The sequence below is a fragment of the Sceloporus occidentalis genome, unplaced genomic scaffold, assembly GCF_023333645.1.
Source record: "Sceloporus occidentalis isolate IW3139 unplaced genomic scaffold, rSceOcc1.0.p SCAF_6, whole genome shotgun sequence".
Taxonomy (NCBI): Eukaryota; Metazoa; Chordata; class Lepidosauria; order Squamata; family Phrynosomatidae; genus Sceloporus; species Sceloporus occidentalis.
In genome coordinates, this window is record NW_028316986.1 from 34,984,217 (window position 1) to 35,006,340 (window position 22,124).

The 22,124-nt window shown below is 38.0% G+C and overlaps 1 protein-coding gene across 4 annotated transcripts in view; it reads left to right on the forward strand.

Annotated features, from left to right (window-relative positions):
* Window positions 1–21,621, forward strand: part of PROX1 (prospero homeobox 1) — a 90,411-nt gene extending 68,790 nt beyond the window's left edge. For all 4 annotated transcript variants that reach the window (XM_089529293.1, XM_089529292.1, XM_089529295.1 and 1 more), the window contains one exon: window positions 13,078–21,621. In XM_089529293.1, the coding sequence (XP_089385419.1) occupies window positions 13,078–13,263 (186 nt within the window). In that variant the 3' untranslated portion in view covers window positions 13,264–21,621. The remainder of the gene's footprint in view (window positions 1–13,077) is intronic.
* The last annotated feature ends 503 nt before the right edge of the window (window positions 21,622–22,124 follow it).

Below are 22,124 nucleotides of genomic sequence, written 5' to 3' on the forward strand. Positions count from 1 at the left end.
TAGGGGCAGCCACCAAGAAGGCCCTCTCTCATGTCTCTACCAACTGTGCTTGTAATGGTGGTGGGACAGAGAGAAGGGCCTTTCCAGAGGATCTCAGGGCTCATACTGTTTCATGCAGGGTTCATGTGAGCCATACAGGGCTTTATAGGTCATAACCAGCACTTTGTATTGTGCCTGGAAACAAACTGGCAGCCAGTGGAACTGTTTCAACAGAGGCATTTTGTGATCTCTATAACCTGCCCTAGTTAATGGCCTGGCTGCAGCTCTTTGGACCAGCTGAAGTTTCTGTACACTCTTCAGAGGCAGCTCCACATAGAGCCCATTATAGTAGTCCAAATGGGATGTAACCAAGGCATGTATCACCAAGGCCAGATTCGGTGTCTCAAGGTACAGGCACAGATGTTGCACAAGTTTTAAATATGCAAAAGCACTCCTGATCACTGCAAAGACCTGGGCCTCCAGGTTCAAAGCTGAGTCCAAGAGTACCCCCAAACTTTGTACCTGTGTCTTCAGGGGAGTATAACCCTATCTAACACAGGCTGGATCCCTATTCTCTGATCTGCCTTCTGACTGTCTTGTCTGGATTAAGTTTCAGCTTGTTTGCCCTCATCCAATCTGATGACAGATACTGGTTTAGGACCAAGACAGCCTCCTTGGATTGAGGTAGAAAGGAGTAGGAGAGTAGAGTGTCATCTGCATATTGATGATACCACACCTCAAAACTCCGAAAAATGTCTCCCAGCAGTTTCATGTATATGTTAAATAACATAGGGGACAACACAGAACCCTGAGGAACCCCACAGGCATTGGCAACACCTTCTGGGTTTGCCCCTCCAGGAAGGAATGGAGCCACTATAAAACAGTACCTCCAAGTCCCATCCCAGAGAGGTGGCCCAGAAGGATACCATGGTTGTTGGTATCAAAAGCTGCTGAGAGGTCCAGTAGAATCAACAGGGAACCCATCCAATTCCCTGTGTAGGTTATCCACCAAGACGACCAAGACTGTCTCTGTTCCATAGCCAGGTCTGAAACCAGATTGAAATAGATGTAGATTACCCGTTTCATTCAGAAACCCCTTGAGTTGTGGAGCCGCCACACGTTCCAGTACCTTGCCCAAAAATGGTAGGTCGATAATTATCTGTTATAGTGGGATTCAGGGATGACTTCTTAAAGGTTTCACAACTGCCTCTTTTAGACACATTGGGACTTTGCCTTGGTGTAGGAGGCATTGACTGCCTCCTTCACCCACTCTAAAGATTAGTGAAGTGATATCTTGACCAATCTAAAAATTCTCTATACAAATTAAAAGATATATTTATAAAGCTGTATTTCATATGGGGGTGGGGGTGTTTGCATGTCCCTTCTTAGGTGTTATGTTTTCTATTAGACAGACTGCACAGCCCTCATAAATCTTAAGAAATGTGCCTGAAGAAACATTTATACTGATGTGGTTCTCTGTTTCAAAGTGTTCAGATTGCTGTGACTGGAAACATGCAACTTGTATCCTGCAAAAAAGAGATGAATTTATAATTTTAAGTGAGGACAGTATTTTTTATGTATGGAAGGGGAATGAATATAGATGAAATAATGGTTGAAGGTTCATTTGAATGCCTTTGCAAGTATGTACATTCTGGATTTTTAATAAATAATAAATAAAATTTTTATTTATATACCGCCCTTCCACAGATCAGGGCGGTTTACAGCATTTTAAAAACAATACATTAAAACATCAATAACATTACAACATTACAATTTCTCCTTAAAGAAAAGTTCTGGAAGGAATAGCATACCCTAGCTTCTTCTAAAATTGTTCATGCTTGGTTATAGTATCATGGGAATTTTGGGGTAGGTTTACCTTGCAGACCTGCAAGGAATCCTGGCAGACCTAATGTGGCATCTGGCCTCATGTGTCTTTAAATGAAAACTTTTTATTGCACATGACAAGCGTGTTTAAAATGACAATGCAGCCCTCCTAAATCCAGTCAACTTTAATTTTGCTTCACTTTTGCATTCTTACAAATAAATAAATAAATAAATAAATAAAGGGAGATACACCAGTGTAACACTGCAGGATCCAAAGAGAACAGAGGGACCAAAAAAGTATGAAGAGGAGGGCAGAAATGTGCCTGCACATCTTCCTAGTGTTGTGCAGACTACAGTGCAACCTGGGGAAGTCCTTGCTCAATGATGCCTTGGAAGCCTTGTTATATAAACTAGTGAAAATTCAAATTAGTCAGCTGTAATTCCACAATTTTTTCCATAACCTCCATCACATTCATATTTAAAACTAGGAAACTCAATTACTTTATGCAGAAACCTTGGCTACAATCCTAAAACCTTTTCTTCCTTGGGAGTAAGTCTTACTGAGCACAAAAAAGCATACATTTGAGGATATATGTATTGGATTGTGCTATAAAACTTTTCTCTTGATCACCCTGAGCTTCTCATTTCATTTTAAAATCCAGATAACTATATTTAAAAGTAAAGAGAGTAAAAACGTGCTCTTTATTTTCAGTTTCAAAACAACAGAAGTGGCCATACGCAATTAGCTTTAAGGCATCTGAGCCTAGTTGGGTGTTTGCGTATGTGTGTGTGTGCTTTTTTATTTTGTGAATCAGAGTTGTAAAAGCCATCTAAAATATTCATGCAGAATTGTCTGAGAAGCAGTTTCTGTTTTATTTACTGCACACTAGAACAGCCACAGTGGATTAGTTTGACAATACCCGTAACAAAAGCACAACAGCTGATGCGTGTGATGTTAGGAGGTGACAAAACAGTTAAAGTATGCTGCTGGCTACAGGCAAGCAGTCAGCAGATGCAGACAAAAGGGTTTGTGACAAGAATAACTCTCTCTCCAAGGCGAGCAGTCAAGAGTATCCAAAATACCAATACCCTTTTCTCCTTGACATTGTCTTCTTACAGTCAGCATTTTATTGCCCTTTTATAGTCAAAAAAACAAAATGCAATTCCCCAGGAGATCAGTTTTGACGGGACTACGATCTTCATATCACCCTGACTTTTCCTATCCTCTAGATTTAATACAATTGAGTCTGGGGAAGACATGGATTGTGGTTCTGGTGGGGCCAGGGAGTCCTACAGAGGTGGAAGCAGAGGAAAATGCTCCTGCGCAAGCCCCAGTAAATAGAATGGGGAATGGAAGGCTAGTTGCACATCAGTGCTTACTACTAGATTTTATCCATAGAAAATTGGTATATGTTACTCGGGGTGTATGTGTGTTTTAGGGCCTTCTAATTAAGGCTTAATGAGGCAAATTACACTGTCTAAAAACTGATGCCTATGACAAAAAAATTAAGTGCTTTCACCTTAAAACTATACAATCGTCTTAAGCCACCAATAAAGAGAAGACAATGATAAAAGATGGGATCTAAAAATAGCAATAATATCCCATACTCAGCACATACATCTTAACAACAAAAGAGCATTTTGGTAATGAAAAAGTTTTAAAAGGACCAATCAACAATTTTCTGTAGAAGCTGATGTCTATTTCAGGAGCGTGTATATGCAGAGAGAGAGAGAGAGAGAGAAAGAAAGAAAGAAAGAAAGAAAGAAAGAAAGAGAAGGCGAGGCTGTCTTCTCTCTAACCTTTGTAATTCCCCTTCTATTCTCTATGACATTCATTCAGCTGCCAAGCGTGTTTGGCAAAAGCTCTAGCCATCCAGCACACTTCCAGTGACCGCTAACCTTGGTATGTCCTGACACTTATGATGAGTATCTGCAGGACACAGAAGGCAGGCAGGCTGCTATGTCAGGCTTTTATTATGTACTGCAGAGGCTGGGGACAGTCAGTTTAATAAAACAAATCATCCTTGAAGGTAAAGCAACTGGGAAGAGGAGGAAGGGGGGCAGGGGGGAAGGGGAGAGAGGGAAAGTCTTTGCTGCACTGATAAAAATAAAATTGAAATAAAGAAATAAGAAGAAAACAATCTGGCAATAGTGAACCATTGTTGATGCACTCCAAACTGTATCCTGTAAAGTGTTAACCTTTACAAGTGTTCAATGTCCTGTTCTTATTGCTGTAGACAAGTATATAAGCCCAGTCGTATGCCTATTCAGAAGTTCTTTTGAGATGCTTACTCTTGGGTAACCATCTACAGAGTCCTAATTACAAAAAAGCCTCACTGAGTTGTGAGTCCTCTGCCAGGACTGCAATCTCAGTGAGCTTCTGAGTAGATCTTTACTCCTTTCCCCACCAACCTTGTTAGTTCATATGTTTAGGTATTCCTTCTCCCTACCTCAGAATGACATAAAATATAAATTCTGTTTCATTTGTCTGAATTTAGCAAAATGCTCACTGGAGAATCTTCTGAACTCAATAGGTCACTGGGCTTTTAAATAAAACATTCTTCTCCTTACACCCAAAAGCAGTTCAACAAATAACTGAACTGATCTGTCTGACAGTTCCCAGATCCCATGTGCTTTTCAGTGAACCTTGGCTTTAAAAGTTCAATTTTGGTTAAGCAGGGGAAGAAAAGGATGAAGTAACTTTTACCTGTTTCGCACAGTCAAATGTATGAACAATAACAATAACAATGAGTTTTATTGATTAGTCAACTGACCATATCAACAATAACAGACAATATATCAAGATACATACAAAGATAAAAATTTGGAAAATCATGGGAAAATCAAGTTGGTATTTTCACAGCCAAATTTATGAGAATACCAACTTGATTTTCCCATGATTTTCCATATCTATATATTCAGTGGCCTTTCCTCACACAGTAAATTTCATGCTCCCAAAATAAAAGATAATGCAAAACAATTAAACAATTCCATATAAAATTATAAAAATAAAATACCAGTACCCAAACAAGTTAAAGTGTGTATGTAAAATATTATAATGATGTGATGAATTTGTGTTGTAAAAGTTCTCCAATAAAATACTCATGGCTCCATGCAAAATGTGCAAAAGTTTTTAAAAGTAGATTGAATTTGACACAGAATGTAGTGAGTTGTTCTTTGAACAGATTATCATACGGTTAAGAGCAGGCAATATAGCAAAATCCAGTGGAAAACATCTCATTCTGGTTTACTCTACCTCAATTAATAACATGTGTCTTAGCTCACATGTGTGCCATACCTAGCTCATTTCTCCACAGTTCTCTTTATGTTCTTTGATTGTGGTTCACAATAACTAGGATACATTATGCAGGATGAATCGGGGGCAAAGAAGCATGGAAGTGTTACAGTGGGCCTTTCTTTATAGTAAAAGGTAGAAGACTGTGCAAGCAAGGGGGTGGAGCAGATGAACGCGAAGGCCCATGTCTGCTCCAGCCAAAAGTGAGTCGAAAACCCACTGTCCATATGGCCCACTCCCAAGGCGGGTTGCAGATATGGGGCCCAACCAGCACCAGCCAGGAGTCAGGTTTTTCCAGCTCCTTTTTGCTCTGGTTCTAAGGACCGCCATGTGGGTTTGGCATGGCTTTTGGCCACTTTGGAGGCGTGTGTCATGTAAATGGTATTTCTCCAAAGTCTTCATTTGGCCTGTCTGTTCCACCTCTAGGGCTTCGGTAAATCTGTGCAAAACCTGCAATATCATATAGGTAGTTATTCAGCTGTACTTGCAGGGAACTAATCACAATTAATTAGAAATTGAGACCTTCGTTACAGGAGAAGACGAAACCAGGAGGTTTAACAGAGTGATTGCCATAGTGTAACAACAGTGCGATAGAAGAAAAAGCTCCTTTTTAAAAAAAAAAAATGAACTTTTGCATATTCAAAATAGTGCATTGTCTTTTAACTCTTGTAATTACTTCTGAAGGATGAGATGGGCAACAGGTCAATTTGCATCTGATGGTAGCACTTGGGGCGTTTTACAGTTTCCCATTCCCAGATATCTGGGTACATCTGGCTCCCAGTTGTGCAACAATGGAAAGGACTAAAACACACACACAAATAGCAAAACCAGGTTGATTTTTCTGGGTGTGTTTTTAAATCACAATTGTATGTGACCTTTTGAGGGATGTTTGTAAAATTTACTAAATTTAAAAAAGAAGAAGAAGAAAAGGGGAGAAATAAAATAAAAATTAAAGTGAGAGGAACCCGGAGTGGATTTTTGAATGAAAGGACTTGGGAACTTGGGTTTGGAACTGATCACAAATTCCTAAACTGAACAAATGCCCTGAAGAACCCTGTTACTTTATTGTTACAGTACTGTACATCTGCTGACTGAGCCACTGTTCTTCACCTGGGTCCAGCTGGTAGATCTTGGGTTCTAATAAAAAGACTGAACAGATCTTGCAAGTTTTGAAGTCTGCTAACCCTATTTATAAGTTGGGTTAGTATCTTATGGGGGAGCACAGTGGCCTGAGACACTGAGCCTAAAATCAGCTATTACATTCAATCCAGAGACCTTCTGGTCTGTGTTCTGATTTGTACTTGGCCACAAAACAGCACTACCTCTCAGTGTATTTCAGCATCTGTTGATTGATTACATACATGGAAGGCTGCTTATTTGTATGGATGTCCCATACTGGATCAGATCCATTAACTTCAGCCTGAGTCCTTTTGGTTAGTCCCAAGTAGTGATGGCCCATTGAGTCAACAAACAGGCAACTCCTATTGATTCAACAGGTCTACTCAGTTGAGATTAACAATAGGATTCTTATTTCTATTTCCACTGCAACTTCATATTTCCATCAAAATTGTGCAGGGATTTGGAACAGAACTACTCAGCATTTAAGCAGCACTTTAAAGCAGTGCTACCCAAAGTGGTGGTTCTTGGACTGGTGCCAGTTCACAAGCCATCAGCTGGTCATCCCTGAAAAGTTTCCATGAAAGAAAGAAACAATTATAGCCACGGGCACAAATATGGTGCTGATTTCTGACATGTTGCGGGGGACAGAGGAGGGGGAATGTTGGTCCTCCACATCAAATGGCTTAAGAAGCAGTACTTCAAATTATACAGAGCAGTTCATACTGCACCATATTGTTCAACAGTGTTTTTACACAAAACAACAAAAAGCAGAGTCATGTGAGACTTGCCACCCAGTCTACATTCTCCCTCTTGACACATGAAGGCAGCGTATATAACTTGTAAGGGCATTTTGGTACTTCACGTGAGGTAGCAAATCTTGTCGTTCCTTCCCCTGCTCAACTTGAATAGTTCCTTTTGAGGACTACAACACCTAGAACACCACCACAACTGCATATTCTGGCTGCAGAACTTTTCAAAGCTCTTCCATAGGTTAAGTGTGGTATCCTGGGGCAGTCAAGGTATTTTATCACCGGGTATAGAAAATCTCACCAGTGCCTTCTTCCTAACTCTTCTTAGCTCTTTCAAACTCCACATCAGCTGTTTGAGGTAGCCACCTCAGCTCTGCCTAGTTGTAGGTCAACTCCAGGGCTTTGAATAGTTTAAGAGAGTAAGTATTAAGGCCACTGCTGAAACTATAGATGTATGTACACTGTATCATACACACTAGTTTAACTGCCAGAACCTCATTAATCCTGGGATTTGCAGTTTGGAAAAGTACTTAGAAGTTGCTGTTAGAGAGCACTAATGCTGCAGAGAGTGGTGTAGAACTCCCCAGAAGAAAAGTCTAAGTGTCTCGCCATTCAAAAATCCTATAGGATGGAGCTGTGTCACTTAAATTGGAATGAAACTTCTATAACTATAGGGTGTGGATATGATCTCTGACTGTCACAAGGAACATATAATAGTTAGCAGAGGACTGTGGACAATTTGATCTTCTTTCTTTCTTTCTTTCTTTCGCTTTATACCAATACTCAAAATAATAAGTCATTTCCACCAACAGTTTCACATTCACTATTGGTCTCTGCTGTTTCTATCTAGATGTCTAGATAGCTGTTTATCCCCAGAATATACTGATTATGTGCAGCAGCATATTGCCTGCTTCTTAGACAAGGGTGTGTAAGTCTGAAGTCCAGTAGCTGATTCCCCCTCTCAGCATTGTCTTTCCTCCTGGTGAATGTCAAGTATTATTTGATTGACTGCAGCCACCTGATGCTAGGAAAATGTTCTGGGTTCATAGTAGGGATTGTTGTTGAGTCTATAAAAAGAAATCTGGATGAGGGTCTTATTTGTCACTGAGGCATTGTTTCTGCAGATGTTTCTACAAGTGAGTTGTTCAGTCAGTTAGGTGTAAAGATGTACTTAGTAGGTCATCATCACTTAGGGTCAGGGAAAAGTTACCCCCAGACACACACGATTAGCACAGCTGACTGGCTAATTGCCCACTGGAAAAAAAATCCATCTAGCCACTCATCCATTTAAACAATTAGATGCATTGCCTCAGAATGTGCATTCTCTTAAGAAAATATTTTGCGCTTAGTCAAATGGGGGCAGGAATTAGCTAGTCTTGAGCTGCACAGAGTATTTGATTTCTAAAATGGAGGCTTTTGTACTCAAGCAAGTTTGCAACTTACATCTTTTGGACAGAGCTTGGAAAAAGCTATGTTTTTGATGTACAGCACCCAAAATCCTCCCGTTAACATGGCCATTTTCTCAAGCTTTACTTCTTCCCCTTCTTATTTTTTTTACCTATTAGGTGCTGTTTGTGGTTAGTCAATCATGAGGAAGAAAGTTGTTATGTACTTTAAAAAATCTTATTCAGGAAGGTTCTGTGGTTTGAAAGGTCCCATGGCTAATTCTGGCTCAGATGAACCCTGGTGAGCCCTAGTTATTAGGATAAAATGCAGCACAAAAGAATAAGCAAGGCCTCCTGGTATAAGAAAACAAGTTGGATGGACAATAAAAATAGACCGAGATAGGACTAGCAGAGATCTTTTGCAAACCATTAGAAACACAGTGTCCAGAGGAGGGTGATCAAAATGTTGAAAGATCTGAAAACTATGCCCTATGAGGAGTGACTCGGGGAACTGAGTGTTTTTACCCTGAAAAAGAGAATATTAAGAGGTGATATGATAGCTCTGTTTAAACATTTGAAAGAATGTCATATTGAGTATGGAGCAAGCTTATTCTCTGGAGCTCCACAGAATAGGACCTGAAGCAATTAATATAAACTACAGGAAACACGATTCCACCTCAACATTAAGAAGAACTTCCTGACAGTAAGAGTTGCTCAACAGTGGGACACACTCCCTTGGAGTGTGGTGGAGTCTCCTCCTTTGGAGATTTTTAAATAGAGGCTTGATTGCCAACTGTTGAGGGTGCTTTAACTCTGTCTTCCTGTGTGGCAGGGTTTGGATTGGGTGGCCCTTGAGGTCTCTTACAGCTCTATGATTCTATGATTTTATGATTGTATGCATAACCACTCATTTTGAAAGTGTTGCTTTAGAAGCTGGAAATGTTCAGTAGGTAAAGGCAATTTCAGATTTTAAGTAAACTTATTCAGTAAATTATCTGTAAAGGCTGGTTTCTGCACATGATCGCAATCAAAAGTGCTTCTTACATTTGTTCTCTTTCCATAAGAATCCCAAGACACTCATTTATCATACACAGGCAAACATGCAAGCCACAGCCACAAATCAATCTTACGAGGAAACGTATTCATGAAACCTACACTTAATGGATCCAAGAGCTTTTCACAAATAACAGGTTTTGAAAATATATGTTATAAACAAATATACATTATATTTCTGCTAAGAAAATAATGTCTGAATAAGATATATTTTCTCTAAACACTCAGTTTTGTGTGTAGATGTATTAGTGTGAGATGAAAGGTGTTGTGACCACGTTTAACCCACAAAAAGGATATCTGTGGTGCTCCAGATGTTGCTGAACTCTAGTTCTCGCCATCCTTTACCACAGGCTATGTTGCCTAGCACAAATGAGAATTCTAGTCCAACAACCTGAGCAGGACCACATGTTCCACAGACCTGAATTTACTAGAGGTTGATTGTTTAGATCTTAATCCAAATACTTAACGTTAGAGAAGCTTCCCAAAATTTTGCCAGACACATCTAAGTTGGTAACAGAAGGATTTTCTTTCTTCTCAACAGAAGGTCCCTCTCACAGCTAATGTTAGATTCAAGGTTTTTTACTTCTAGTTAGGTCAGTGCTATCGCACCTATAAACATTTTAGCTTTTGCTACTACTGCACCAGTGTTTACCAACATGTAGAAAGTTCTCAGAGAAGGCTTCAGCTTTCTGCCTAATGCAGTATTAGTATGCATTAGTGATAAGTTATATATATATTCTTCAACCATCATCCAGTTCAAACTGAGTTTAAAATTCTGGGGTATGTGCTTTTCAGTCCTGGGAACTAGTTACTTCAGTCAGTTGTCATTTCTCTTTGACCTAGTTCTTAGGCTGCTTTGCCACCCAAAACCATGGCTGTGGTATGTGTGTTCCTCCAGTATCTGGGGGAGAATTTTTTTTCCAGCCTTTCTGTTCTTTTCTTGCCTTCCTTCAGAGTTTGTTCTTATATATCTGCTCACTCAAATGGTTTCCTTCTCCTGAAAGGGTTTGATAATATTACTGTACTGTTTCCCAGCCACAGGAACCCAAAGAAATAAATAGCTTGTTCAAAGGACGTCACCACTACACAGTTTTGTCAGTTAAGGGAATAGACAACATTGGCCAGGATAGACATATGTATTGGTCCCATCTAAAGCCATGATATACCCCCAGACTGTCCTCCTACACCTTTTAACATCCTTGATTCATAGATAGATTAATACTGACAGTAGTCTGTGGTACATTCTGAAGGCAAAAATGTCTGTTGTTTTCAAATACTTAATCAAACCTCCAGAGAAATATTTGGCTGAATTTATCAAATATTTGTTAACTTTCCATAACATTTAGCAAATACCTCCCACCATCCCCAAGCCTCAACACCCCATCAGTTTTATACAGCATGCATGAGATAGATTCCTGCAACCATGTTAAAAGCAGCAGTATCATCATTAGAGCATTCTGTGTTTATATGACCAATAAATCAAACATAAAGGTATTTTTCCCTCTATGAGCAATAATGATTGTTTTCATCTTTGGTACTGAATGCCTCACCTCCGCCTCTTTGTATGTTACTCCTTCAGCATTATGAGTCAACATCCCATTTGCAAAGGACATTCAGTGTTTGGGTCCAAATTCCACCCTCTAGTGCATGCAAGCAACTCCCACTGCCTTGAGCAGCCACTGATCACATGTCCACCTCATGGCAAAATCTGGCTCACAGATTACTTAGTGTATCATCTGCTCCAAGGGGTGACAGAACTTCCAGTGCTTTGTTACAAGAGGAGAAGTAGAACACTCAGGTTTTCAATGTAATGAACAAAGAAGGTGGAGTACAAGTTAGAATTAAAGTTTCATTAACCAGATTTGAAATTGCAAATAGTATCCAGAGTCAATGGACAAAAAGGTCTTCTGTGATATTTCCTGAAAATCAGTTGAGGTTTTCAAGTGAAAGATGGCTTCTGAGGCTAGAATCTGATCAAGGCCAGCCATAGCATTTGACCAGTGGTCACCCCAGGTAACAGAAAGTGAATGTAGCTGCCAGGTGTTGTAGGAAAAGGTGTGTGTCTTCTAAAGTAGCCTATTACCTTTGGGCATGGTGGAGAATGATCTTTGGTTGTCATTGTCACACAGAGTCAACTGCCAGTCCAGCAATTGTACAAGGAATAAGACACCATCTTGTTCTTCCTCTTAAGCTATAAAATGTCTTGTTCTGAGGCTGATCATAGCAATATAGAATCAGAGTTGAAAGGGAAGCACTTCTGAGAGATGATCATCCAACCTATGTTTAAAGAACTTCAAAGAAGGAGATCTACAAATTACTATCCTCCAAGGCAGTCTATTCCACTCTAAAACAACTCTGACATTACTTAATATTAATCCTAATATTTAGGTGAATCTCTTTTCTTGTAATTTGAATTCATTGAGTCATTCTAATCTCTGGAGCAGCAGAAAACAATCTGATTTTAAGGTAAATTTTAGGGCCTTTTCTCTGAAGGCCAGATTGCCTCTTTGACATTGACTAGTGAACTACTTACAAGGATGCATATACCTATGCTAAATTTGAACTCAATCCTTGATCAAAACATATAAAACTGGCTGTGCCAGATAGTTGATCCATTGAGTCAAACCCTGTCTACTCTAACTGGCAGCAGATCTCTGGGATCTTAAAAATACATTTTTCCTGGCACCTGCTAGCTGACCACTCATGTTCTAAGGATGGCAGACATTTAATATGTGATCCACTTTGTACAAAGCATTGCTATTGCAATGAAACCCAGTGTCTTCTCTTGCCATACAATGGCTTTCTCCAACTTGGCACCCCCCAGATTTTCTGGACTAGAACTCCCATAATTCCAGCTAGCAGATGATCTTTGTACTTCAATGCCCTTCAGATGCATACGGTTGGATAGGTCTGTCCTATATCAACAAGTTATGCCAAGAGTGGGGAACCTCAGGCCTTCCTGCAGTCTCAATGCAGCCCCCTGGGCTTCCCCCAAAGATGATGCCCTGTTGACCGATTTTCTTGGCAAGATGTGTTCAGGGAGGCATTAGCCTTTGCCTCCCTCTGAGACTGAGAAGATGTAACTTCCCTAAGGTCACACAGTGGGTTTCTGTGGCTGAGTAGGGATTTGAACCCTGCCCTCCAGGCTTGTAGCCTGATGTGCAACTACTACACCACACTGGCTGTGTCTATCAAATTACAAACTGACATTTGCTGATACTATATTAATTTTCCTAATTAGCTGGGACCAAAGCTTGGCCAAAAAAAGTGATTTTGGTTTTTGTTGTTGTTGTTATTTCTGCACATCATAAATGATCACATAAATAAAGAAGAGAGCTTCAAGACAACAGATTTCTCTTCTCTCCAAACTCCTCATTCCCTTCCTCTGCTAATTATATCTTATGAATCCAGCGCCCTCTAAACCCAGATGTTCATATCTTAATACCTACATTCTGTGGTTCAACTTTACAAAGCTAGTTAACACATGTTTTAAAAGTTATTGTACTATATATAACATCCTTGCCTAAGAGAATAGAAGTCTGCCACATTTAGAAAATGCAGGTGCTATGTAAGCCCCCTTTTGAAAGCAAGAACTTAGCTCAGTTTCCTTTGAAGACCCAGAGACTTGAAACTGAAAACTTTTATTAATGCCATTGTCTCCTTGTATCAGCAGGTTCCAGAGAGATTCCTGGAAGTGGCTCAGATCACATTACGAGAGTTTTTCAATGCCATTATCGCAGGCAAAGATGTTGATCCTTCCTGGAAGAAGGCCATATACAAGGTCATCTGTAAGCTGGACAGTGAAGTTCCTGAGATTTTCAAATCCCCAAACTGCCTCCAAGAGCTTCTCCATGAGTAGACATTTCAACCACTATTTATGAATGTATAAAAAAGTAGCAGACCCCCTTTTTTGATGCCCAAGTTTTGTGTGTGTGTGTGTGTGTATTCTTTTCATATACATATGTAATATATGTATATGAAATCAGATCATAACCCCTTGTGATTTTTTTCTTACTTAGATCAGTAAACAATGGATAATTATTTAACTCCTTTGATTTACTTTTGTCCTTGACTTTGAACTTTTCAAAAGGAAAAAATGGGTTATTTCACCCCAACCCCATCCCTACATCTCTGGGAGAAGAATTGTTTTTAGTGTGTACAAGCCTATTTTAGCTAGTTTAGGACCTTTTTGTTCTAGCATTACCATTCTACAGACCATGACTTCCAAACTCTTCTTTCAAGCACAGATGCCCCTTCTAGTTAGTTGAAGAAAATCATAATCCACACTTGTCTTCAAGCTTTTTTGTTTAGTTTTTTTTTACCTTTTCAAGACCACATGTATGATTGGAATAATTTCTATTCCTTTCCAGTGTCTAGTATGCTCCTGCAATGCTATGAGCTATATGCTCTATCTCAGTGGATCCTAGGAACCACTGTCTCCCCATTTTGGAAAGGTTGGGAAAGAAGTAGAGGGATCTCCTAGGAACCACTGCAGGCTTGAAATGGATCCAGACTAGGAGAATTCTGGAGAAGTCTTGATCCATTCCAAAACAGATCAAGGAAGTAAAGTTAGAAGCCCAAGATCTAGTGCTGGGATGCCCTTTTTGAGTTCACCACACCACTGTTTACCTTCCTCCTGCCCTGTACTTTCAAGCAAAGAATATTACATGAAATAATATTAATTCATTTAGGCTGTTTTTGTGGGACATGACTTAATCTCTTTCTGCAGACTGCCTGTTTTCTTAGGGGGGGGGGGAGAATGGATAGGTGAATTGATTCTCTTTGAAGACTTAAGGAGTAGCAGTCTGCACTTTTAATTCATTGCAGGACTTCACTGTAATTTTTAATAGCAACAAAAATATCAGTTTTCCCAAACCAGAACTGGATATCCAGCAACTTCCAGTTTGGGGGGGGGGGGGAGGTATTTTGGCAGCCTTTGCAGCCCTTGGAGCATGCCAGGACTAGAAAACTAGCCCCTGTGACAGCCACAGCCCTCTTTCTTTATAAATGTAATCATCCATTTTTAAGTCCCAATAATTTACTGGTAAATCATTTGGTAAATCTCTCCATAGAAATCAATGGAACCTTAAGTCTGTAGTCCGATGTACACATTTGTGGGTTTATTCCCATTGAATTCAATAGTAGCTGACCATTGAACTCATCTGCTTAATGCTGAAATTTGGCAGGATTGTGTCCTTACAATTGATCACCTTGAATGGTCAAATTTGGAGCCATGTTCCAAATGGCATTTTTATCAAAATATATTCTTCTCTCTCCCAGACCCCCACCCACAAGTACTTAAGTGGTGTATATATTTATATATTTCATATTTTTACCTGGGGAAAAAAAGTGTTTTGAATTTATCTTTACATTTGAGTAACACTGTAAGATACCTTTGATTTATTTTTAAATTACTGAGGCAAAAAAATAAAAAATAAAATAAAAAATAGCATCATCTCAACGTACAAGAAAACCTTATGGATAATAGAAACTGAATAGACATTTTATTAAAAAAAACATTGTTTAAAAGACTGAATTAGGCACAATATAAAAAGAGAGCACAACTGTGGAGAAAACTGGGCATACCGGGTTCATTGCATCCAATGGAATGCAAGTGGTTAACTGTGTTTGCTATCTTACTGGGACTTAAGCATGCTTAACTAGCTCTGGATTATGCCTATAAATCATGCAGAAACTTCATCCCTGTCCCACTGGCTAGGAAAGCAGAAGCTAGCCATTTTTATTATTTCCTCAAATATGAGTGATTCATTAACAATGAATGAAACTGATTAAGCAACTTTTCTTCTAAAACAAGGGTTAGCAGCAAACAAAATATGAGAGTAATACATAAAAGAATGGGGTTTATCCATTTTTTAAAAAAACTCATCTCAAGATAGCTTTCATAATTACTTTGTGAATAAAACCACCGAAATTAACCGAGTCCTGATCAAAACATGATTTTTAAAGGTCTCTGGGTCAAAATTAGTATAATGCTGGGCATTCAGATGCCTCTGAAAGGGGCAGCGATGGAAATAGTTCTGTGCCACACCATAAAGTCTGCTAGAACTAAGCATTGCGAACCTGGTGAACAGTGTTTCCTTACCAGTGGTCAATGGCATGGGTCCAGAAAGTGCAAATTGTCACACAATTGAAATATTGGGGGGGGGGGGGGTGTGATGGTTACATGAGTAATATGCATGACTGCCATTTTCAGCAGTGAGTGGGCATTTAGCACATAGAGACATTTCTAATTTTTGACATTTACAGAAATAGAATGCATGTTAATGCAGTCCAAGATGAAATCTCTCCTCAAGCTGACCAAAATCAAGTTTACTTTACAGTGCAAAATAGTAATAAGACTTGTATGAATACATCTGAAGTGAGTTGACACAATAATCTACCAGACTGGGCACTTGTTGCTAGTTTGTATGCTTTTTTCCCCAGTGGTTTCCTTTTTCTTTTCTTTTTCTTTTTGCAAAAGTGTAGTGTCTAATAGTGTTTTCTGATATGCTATGGCACTATGTATTAGTTTTCTCTGTTGTCTTTTGTACAGATGCAGTAAGAATTTATTGTTAACTGGGCTAGCATTTTACATTATTTGACCCTTTCCTTTGGCAATTTAATACAGGGATGATACTAATTAGACAATGCATTTGCTTTACAATTTAGCAGGGTTGTTGTGGGTTTTTTTTAAGGCTATTCCCTCCTTTTTTCTCTTCTTGGAACTTGATTTTTTTAATATAAAAAAGACAAAATGTATTTTGACTTTAGAGAGTGAAAGTTTACCCCAGATGGCATTTCTATAAAACTAAAAGCTAACCTAGAAATTGCAGTTATGCTTTGTGTACAAATACCGCATGAGAGATGGTTGAAGGTAGTTATTTTCATGAAAAGCCTTAACATCTGATGATTTCTTTTAAAAAAAATACACTAGGGCAGCCAGAGTACAATTCAGTGACCCTTTTCCACATGCTGAAATAAGTTTTCTACAGGCCTGGTAGGAATTTTCTTGTTGCAAGACTTTTGCTCAAGAAAGTAAGCAAGACACATCTAGAAAATATACACTGTATACAAAAACCAATGGGTATTTTCATACTGTAGTTTAAAACACATTGTTGATCAACCACATTTTCTTAACCCAGGAACAAGTATCAGGCCTGCATCCTCTCACCTTGTCCTGCATCCTCAACACCTTGTGTGTTGAGTCTTCACACTTCATTTTGAGGCTATTCAAGCTACTACTCCCTGTTATACCTGAAACAGAGAGCTGTGGTTTAATGGCTGTTTACTATGTTAAAACTCAGTTTGATCTTACTTTCAAGTTCTTATTTACTAAATCAACATTACATCAGGGTTTCATCTTTCAGAGGTAAATTATAGTTTAAACAGACCATGATCAAAGCTCCATAGCTAGTACACAAAAAAAGAAAGGTATCAGGAAAATGTGCAGTTCCAAAATTCATTCCCAGATTGGTAAAACAAGGTTTATTAACTTTATTGTGCATAAGCTTTTTTTAAAAAAATCTCTTGCTTATAGCTCTTTGGGTTGTAGTCCATCATTTTTTTATTATCGTTATTTTTACATAGGCTGTGTCTGTGCAGCATAGACAGTAGCATGGGATAAAAGGTCACCTTCTTTCCTTCCTTCCTTTTTCTTTTTTGCAGCAGACATTGTACTCAAAGCAAGCCATATTAATGAATTTCTTCTGAAGTACCTTAGTACAGTTTTTGCATCCATTCAGTTTGTATTTGATGTCCATAACATTTCCCAATGTAGGGTTTTGCTGAGGATCTGTGCTCTTTAATCACTCACATTCCCTTGATTAAATTGCTTCTCCCTGTTCCTTTCACTGTTACTCTAAATCCACAACTAGGATATAAAACAGAGGTACTGTTGTGCCAAAATAACGACAATATTTCCAAACTACTATACTAGCAAGTACTTCATCAAGGAAGTACTTCTTTTTCTGTTCTATCATGACTGCATGGAATTTCTCAAAATAGCCTTTCCTTGTGTAGCAGTTCCAGTTTGAAAACAGGATTAAAAATTTGGTTTAGGTCTTCGTTTCTTCTTATTACAGGAGAACATTTCAGTCCTCATTTAAAATGAAGTATTCAGGATATGGGCAGGAAATATTCAAGAACTATACTTTCCCAATATATAGGTATCTTCCATTAAGTAACAGCAGATAGTAAACAATTTTCAAAATGAGATACACTTCTATGGCATTTGCTTATGTACAAAGGCTACTATTTCATTATTGTCACCTTGGACATTAAAAAACAAACGTAACAAACAAAAGCCATACTGCACCTGCAATTTGCTGGCCATGCTTGTTACAAGTGCATAGACTCTTACCAAGGAAGACATAGTCCTGAGTTCTTTGCCATGAAATGTTTTGTATAGATTGGACACATTTTGGTGGTCAAGATTGTACCACTGTGTCACCTGACCTTTATCATCACATTATGAATTGCGAGGATACCATTTATTGGAAATATGAGGCTGTATGTGACATAGCTGGCTCTGTCATACACCCACTAATGGTAGGTTACTGTGTATGTGAGCTGTACCTATCCTGGCTGTTTCAGGAAAATTATACACTATAAATGGAAACTAGTTGTAAAACCAAAATTGTAATAGGGCTAATTTTTCCTCTCCAAATTACAGTTACATGCCTCTTAAAAGCCTGCTCTGGAGGTTTTCTTATTCCTCTGGAGCAGAGATGGGGTATGCATGGGGATGGGCCTCCTTGATTGATGGAAGTTCTATAAGGAGAACAGCGCTGTTGGGATTGGGACATTTTCAGGCTACAGAATTATAGTACTGTGATTCCACTTTAACTGCCATGGTTCTGCCCTTTGGATTCCTGGGATTTGCAATTTAGGGAGGGCATTTAGAATTCTCAACCAGAATTCTCTAGGGTGTCACCAAAATACAGAACCCAGGATTTCATTGAATGAAACTGTGGGACTTACAATGGAATAATAGCTCTATTGCTGTGGGGTGTAAATGGACCCTGGCTGTGGTAATGTCCTCTCTTCCAGAAATATTGGACATTATATAGTCAGGCCTTCATATCCATTGGGGATCTGTTCCAGACCACCCTGCAAATATGAAAAAATACTGGACCTCAAGTCCTGTTGCCCCTCATGGCAGTGCAAAGTACATACAGCTGTTAGCATAGTTGCATGCACAGGCTGCCATTTGGAACAACAAGGGGCTTGCCATCCACGGATGCTCAAATCCACAAATGGCAAGCCTGTGGATGGTGAGGCCCCACTGTAATTAATATGAGGAAGATCTCTAAAAATGGTTTTCTAACTCCATTTTCCACAAATACTTTGTGGGGAAATGTGATGGTCAAACCAGTAACACCTTGCAATACCGAAGTGTCCCCTTCCACTAAGTTCAGCACAGCAACCACTTAGTTGATGCTGTATCCAACAGTGTCGTCATGCTGAAGCAAGCAGAACACTGAGCAGCCCCAGAAATAAGAATACTCACTCACCCCTCCAAGCATTTGTTCTCTCTCAGCAAAACTGTACATAGGATTGGGTCATTAAAGACAGGCGGCTACTTTAATTGTACTAAGAAAAGTTTATATAAGGAAGTAGGGGTTTTTTTAAAGTTAAAATCACATATGCACATTTACATCCTCCTAATTCATATACACTTTTCCTGCATAGAAACTGGAGGTTAGTGTGTGTGCCTAGACCTCAAATGCACCAGCGGAAGGATTAAGTAAAACGAATCCTTCAAATTCCCAGTTTTTCCCCCTTAATAAGTACAGTTGTTCGTGTGCCTTCTGTGGCTTACAATTTTTGTCTTTTTGAATCTTTCTGCAACTCCCAGTTACTACAGCTGCAATAAACACTAAATTATTTTTTCTTCCTTGACCCCCTTTTCCACAGCTGTTTGACATAATGTTGATAGCTATGCATATTTTTGTGTCTTTTTGAAGAAAAAAAATATTTAAAAAAATCAAACAAACAAAAGCAGGAGAATAAGTTTTTGAAGAAAAGAATTTTTAGAACAGTTTGATAATGCAAATTATTTTTTTCTCAGTCGTTTGAGCAGCATTCAATTTTGAAAATTTCTTGTAGAAGCCAAGTTTTTGTAACAGTGGTGCAGATCTTGTGTTTTCTTAGCCTAATGAAAAGTAGTATAGAAGCAATATTTCATACGTATTATACATATGTGTATACATATACATACATATATACCCACATATACACATGATAATATATAGATATATATATGTATATATACTGATACACACACAATATGCGTGTGAAGTGAAAAGCTTACAATTTTCCAATGTAGATTAAGAACCTATTTTAAACATTTGTTATGTTTTGTGAGATGAATGTTCTATTTGAAACTATGAAACATTTAATTCTTACTGTATCTCTGGTTGTGTAATGGGAACGCTTCACATTTAATGGTTTTTAAAAAGTGGAAGATATTAGAATGTAGTAATTATTTAAGGAAGTGTTCGCCCATATATTCCTGAGGTTTGCTTTTGTGCCTCTGAGTATTATTTAATTTAAAGTGTTTTAAGTTTGCAGAATCATTGTTACTGTACCAGGCATGTGGGTGAACATCTATAGCGAGGGGAACTTTTATAAAGCAATGTATATATTCAGCTTGATGGCTCTTCTTGAATAAAAGGCATATGATTTTAATAACCAGATTCAGCAAACATCTGCTAAATTTATAAGAAACGCTGCAGTTAACTGTGTAGATAGTTGAAAGCATTCTTTAAAACCCAGCTCAGTACTTTTAAAAGAGAGATCTCATCATGTGTCCAGGACATGAACAATCTAGTTTCTGTAAAGTTATAGAATTTTTTTCCCCTGTATGCACAAAGTAATTTATTGGCAAAGGGTTTTTTCCTGCCCACAGGTTAATATTAATTAAGAAATAAAAGTGAAGATTTTTTTGTGGCTTTAAATATAGGACTTTCACCAGCAAAACTGAAAGATATAAATAAATATATATATATCTATAAATATATATATATATATATAAATATAAATATATATAAAAGAAGTGGTTTGCTAACCCCCTCAAATGAGCATTGTACATGAGAAGTAATCAAAAATGGGGGGAAATCCTCTATTTGTCACGTGTATTATATGGTAATTATTGGTGTTTTAGTGCAAAGACTTCTTTTGGGTATCTATTCTGTGTTTGGAAGTTTTAATAAGCATTGTTTTCAAAAAGCTCCCCTTAAAGAATGTAACTGATTTATATGAGTAAGCAGTTACTGTATTGCACTTAAATGTTCTGTTGAAGGAAATGCAATTTTGTTTTCTGTAGAACTGTTGGTCGTAAACCATTGAAAATTGCGCATATATTGAGCTGGGATAAGAACTGGTTTTAACCTTTGCATCTTCTTAGGGATAGCTCTAATGCAAAATGGCAGCTTTAGCCATCCCTGTGATTCGAGAATGTCATTTATTTTCTGTGTTCAGCTAGTCGCCATCAGAAATACTAAAATATACAAGAAATCTGTGGTTGGATCCAGACAAGACCTCCAGCTTAAATTCTACCCCAAACTATTGAAGGCAGATTTACTTAAGAAATCAATTTTATACTGCAGGATTTTTTAAAAAGCCACACACATGCATATTCTTTTAGGGAAAATATATTCTAACCATATAAATCTCAGTTCAAAAGTTAGAGAAATAAACTTATTTAACAGTTACATTTTAACCAGAAGAGTCAAAGGATAAGGTATAAAACTGCTATTGTCCCAGCTGCTTCTCATATGTATATAGTTACAAAAGTGACAAAACACTGCCTTTATATTATTTAGCAATATGTTGTAAATAGCATTATTAAACTTTTTTGTAATAAAACCCTTTAATTTGAAGTTAGTACAATAACAGAATTAATAAAGTCAATTTTTGATTTTTTTTTAATTTTATTTTTTAGTTAGAGGCAATTTCAACTGTGGATTTTTGTTGTTGTCTATTGTTCTGAAGACTTTGCATAATTTATTGGTTTAATTTATCCTAATTTATTTGATGGTGTACAATTTTGTATTGCCAAGGATGTACTGTAATATTAATTGATGATGTGATAAAACATGAAGACTCCCCTGTCTGTATGGAGGGAAAAAAGGTGCAGTAGACAATTGATTGGGAAAACAAGTTACAATTCTAGCTTGGCAGCTACTAAATTGAAAAAGAAATCAGGAAAAATGGTTTTGGGGAGGGTGGGGTGGGAAGGGAGGGAGGGAGGGAATCTTATTTTGTGTGTTTTAAACTTTTGTATACTCTCCAGACCTTTACCTTTTTGCTTTGTACCACTTAAAGGATACAGTAGTTCAATTGCCTTGTGTGCCTTCCATCTTCTCTAAACTGAATGTATGTGCAGTATATATGCAAGCTTGTGCAAAATAAAATATAAATTACAAGCTCATTGCTCATGGTTTATATTTATTTCTAAACACCTTAGGAGTCACACACCAAAAGTGAGTGTATGCTGCCCTAAACCCCAGTCCACTACTCATATAAACCCTCAGTTATTTCATTCTTGCACACAGAAACATTTTAAGTTTTCTCTCTTCAAAACAAAATTGTGAAAGTTATTTTGCATTTCTAAATCATTTTTTTTTTATCTTGGGATTTTTTTCGCACAATTGTTTTTACAAAGCATGTTCTACACAAAACTGTGTTTTGCGGGAGTTTTGCATTAAAATGTAGTAT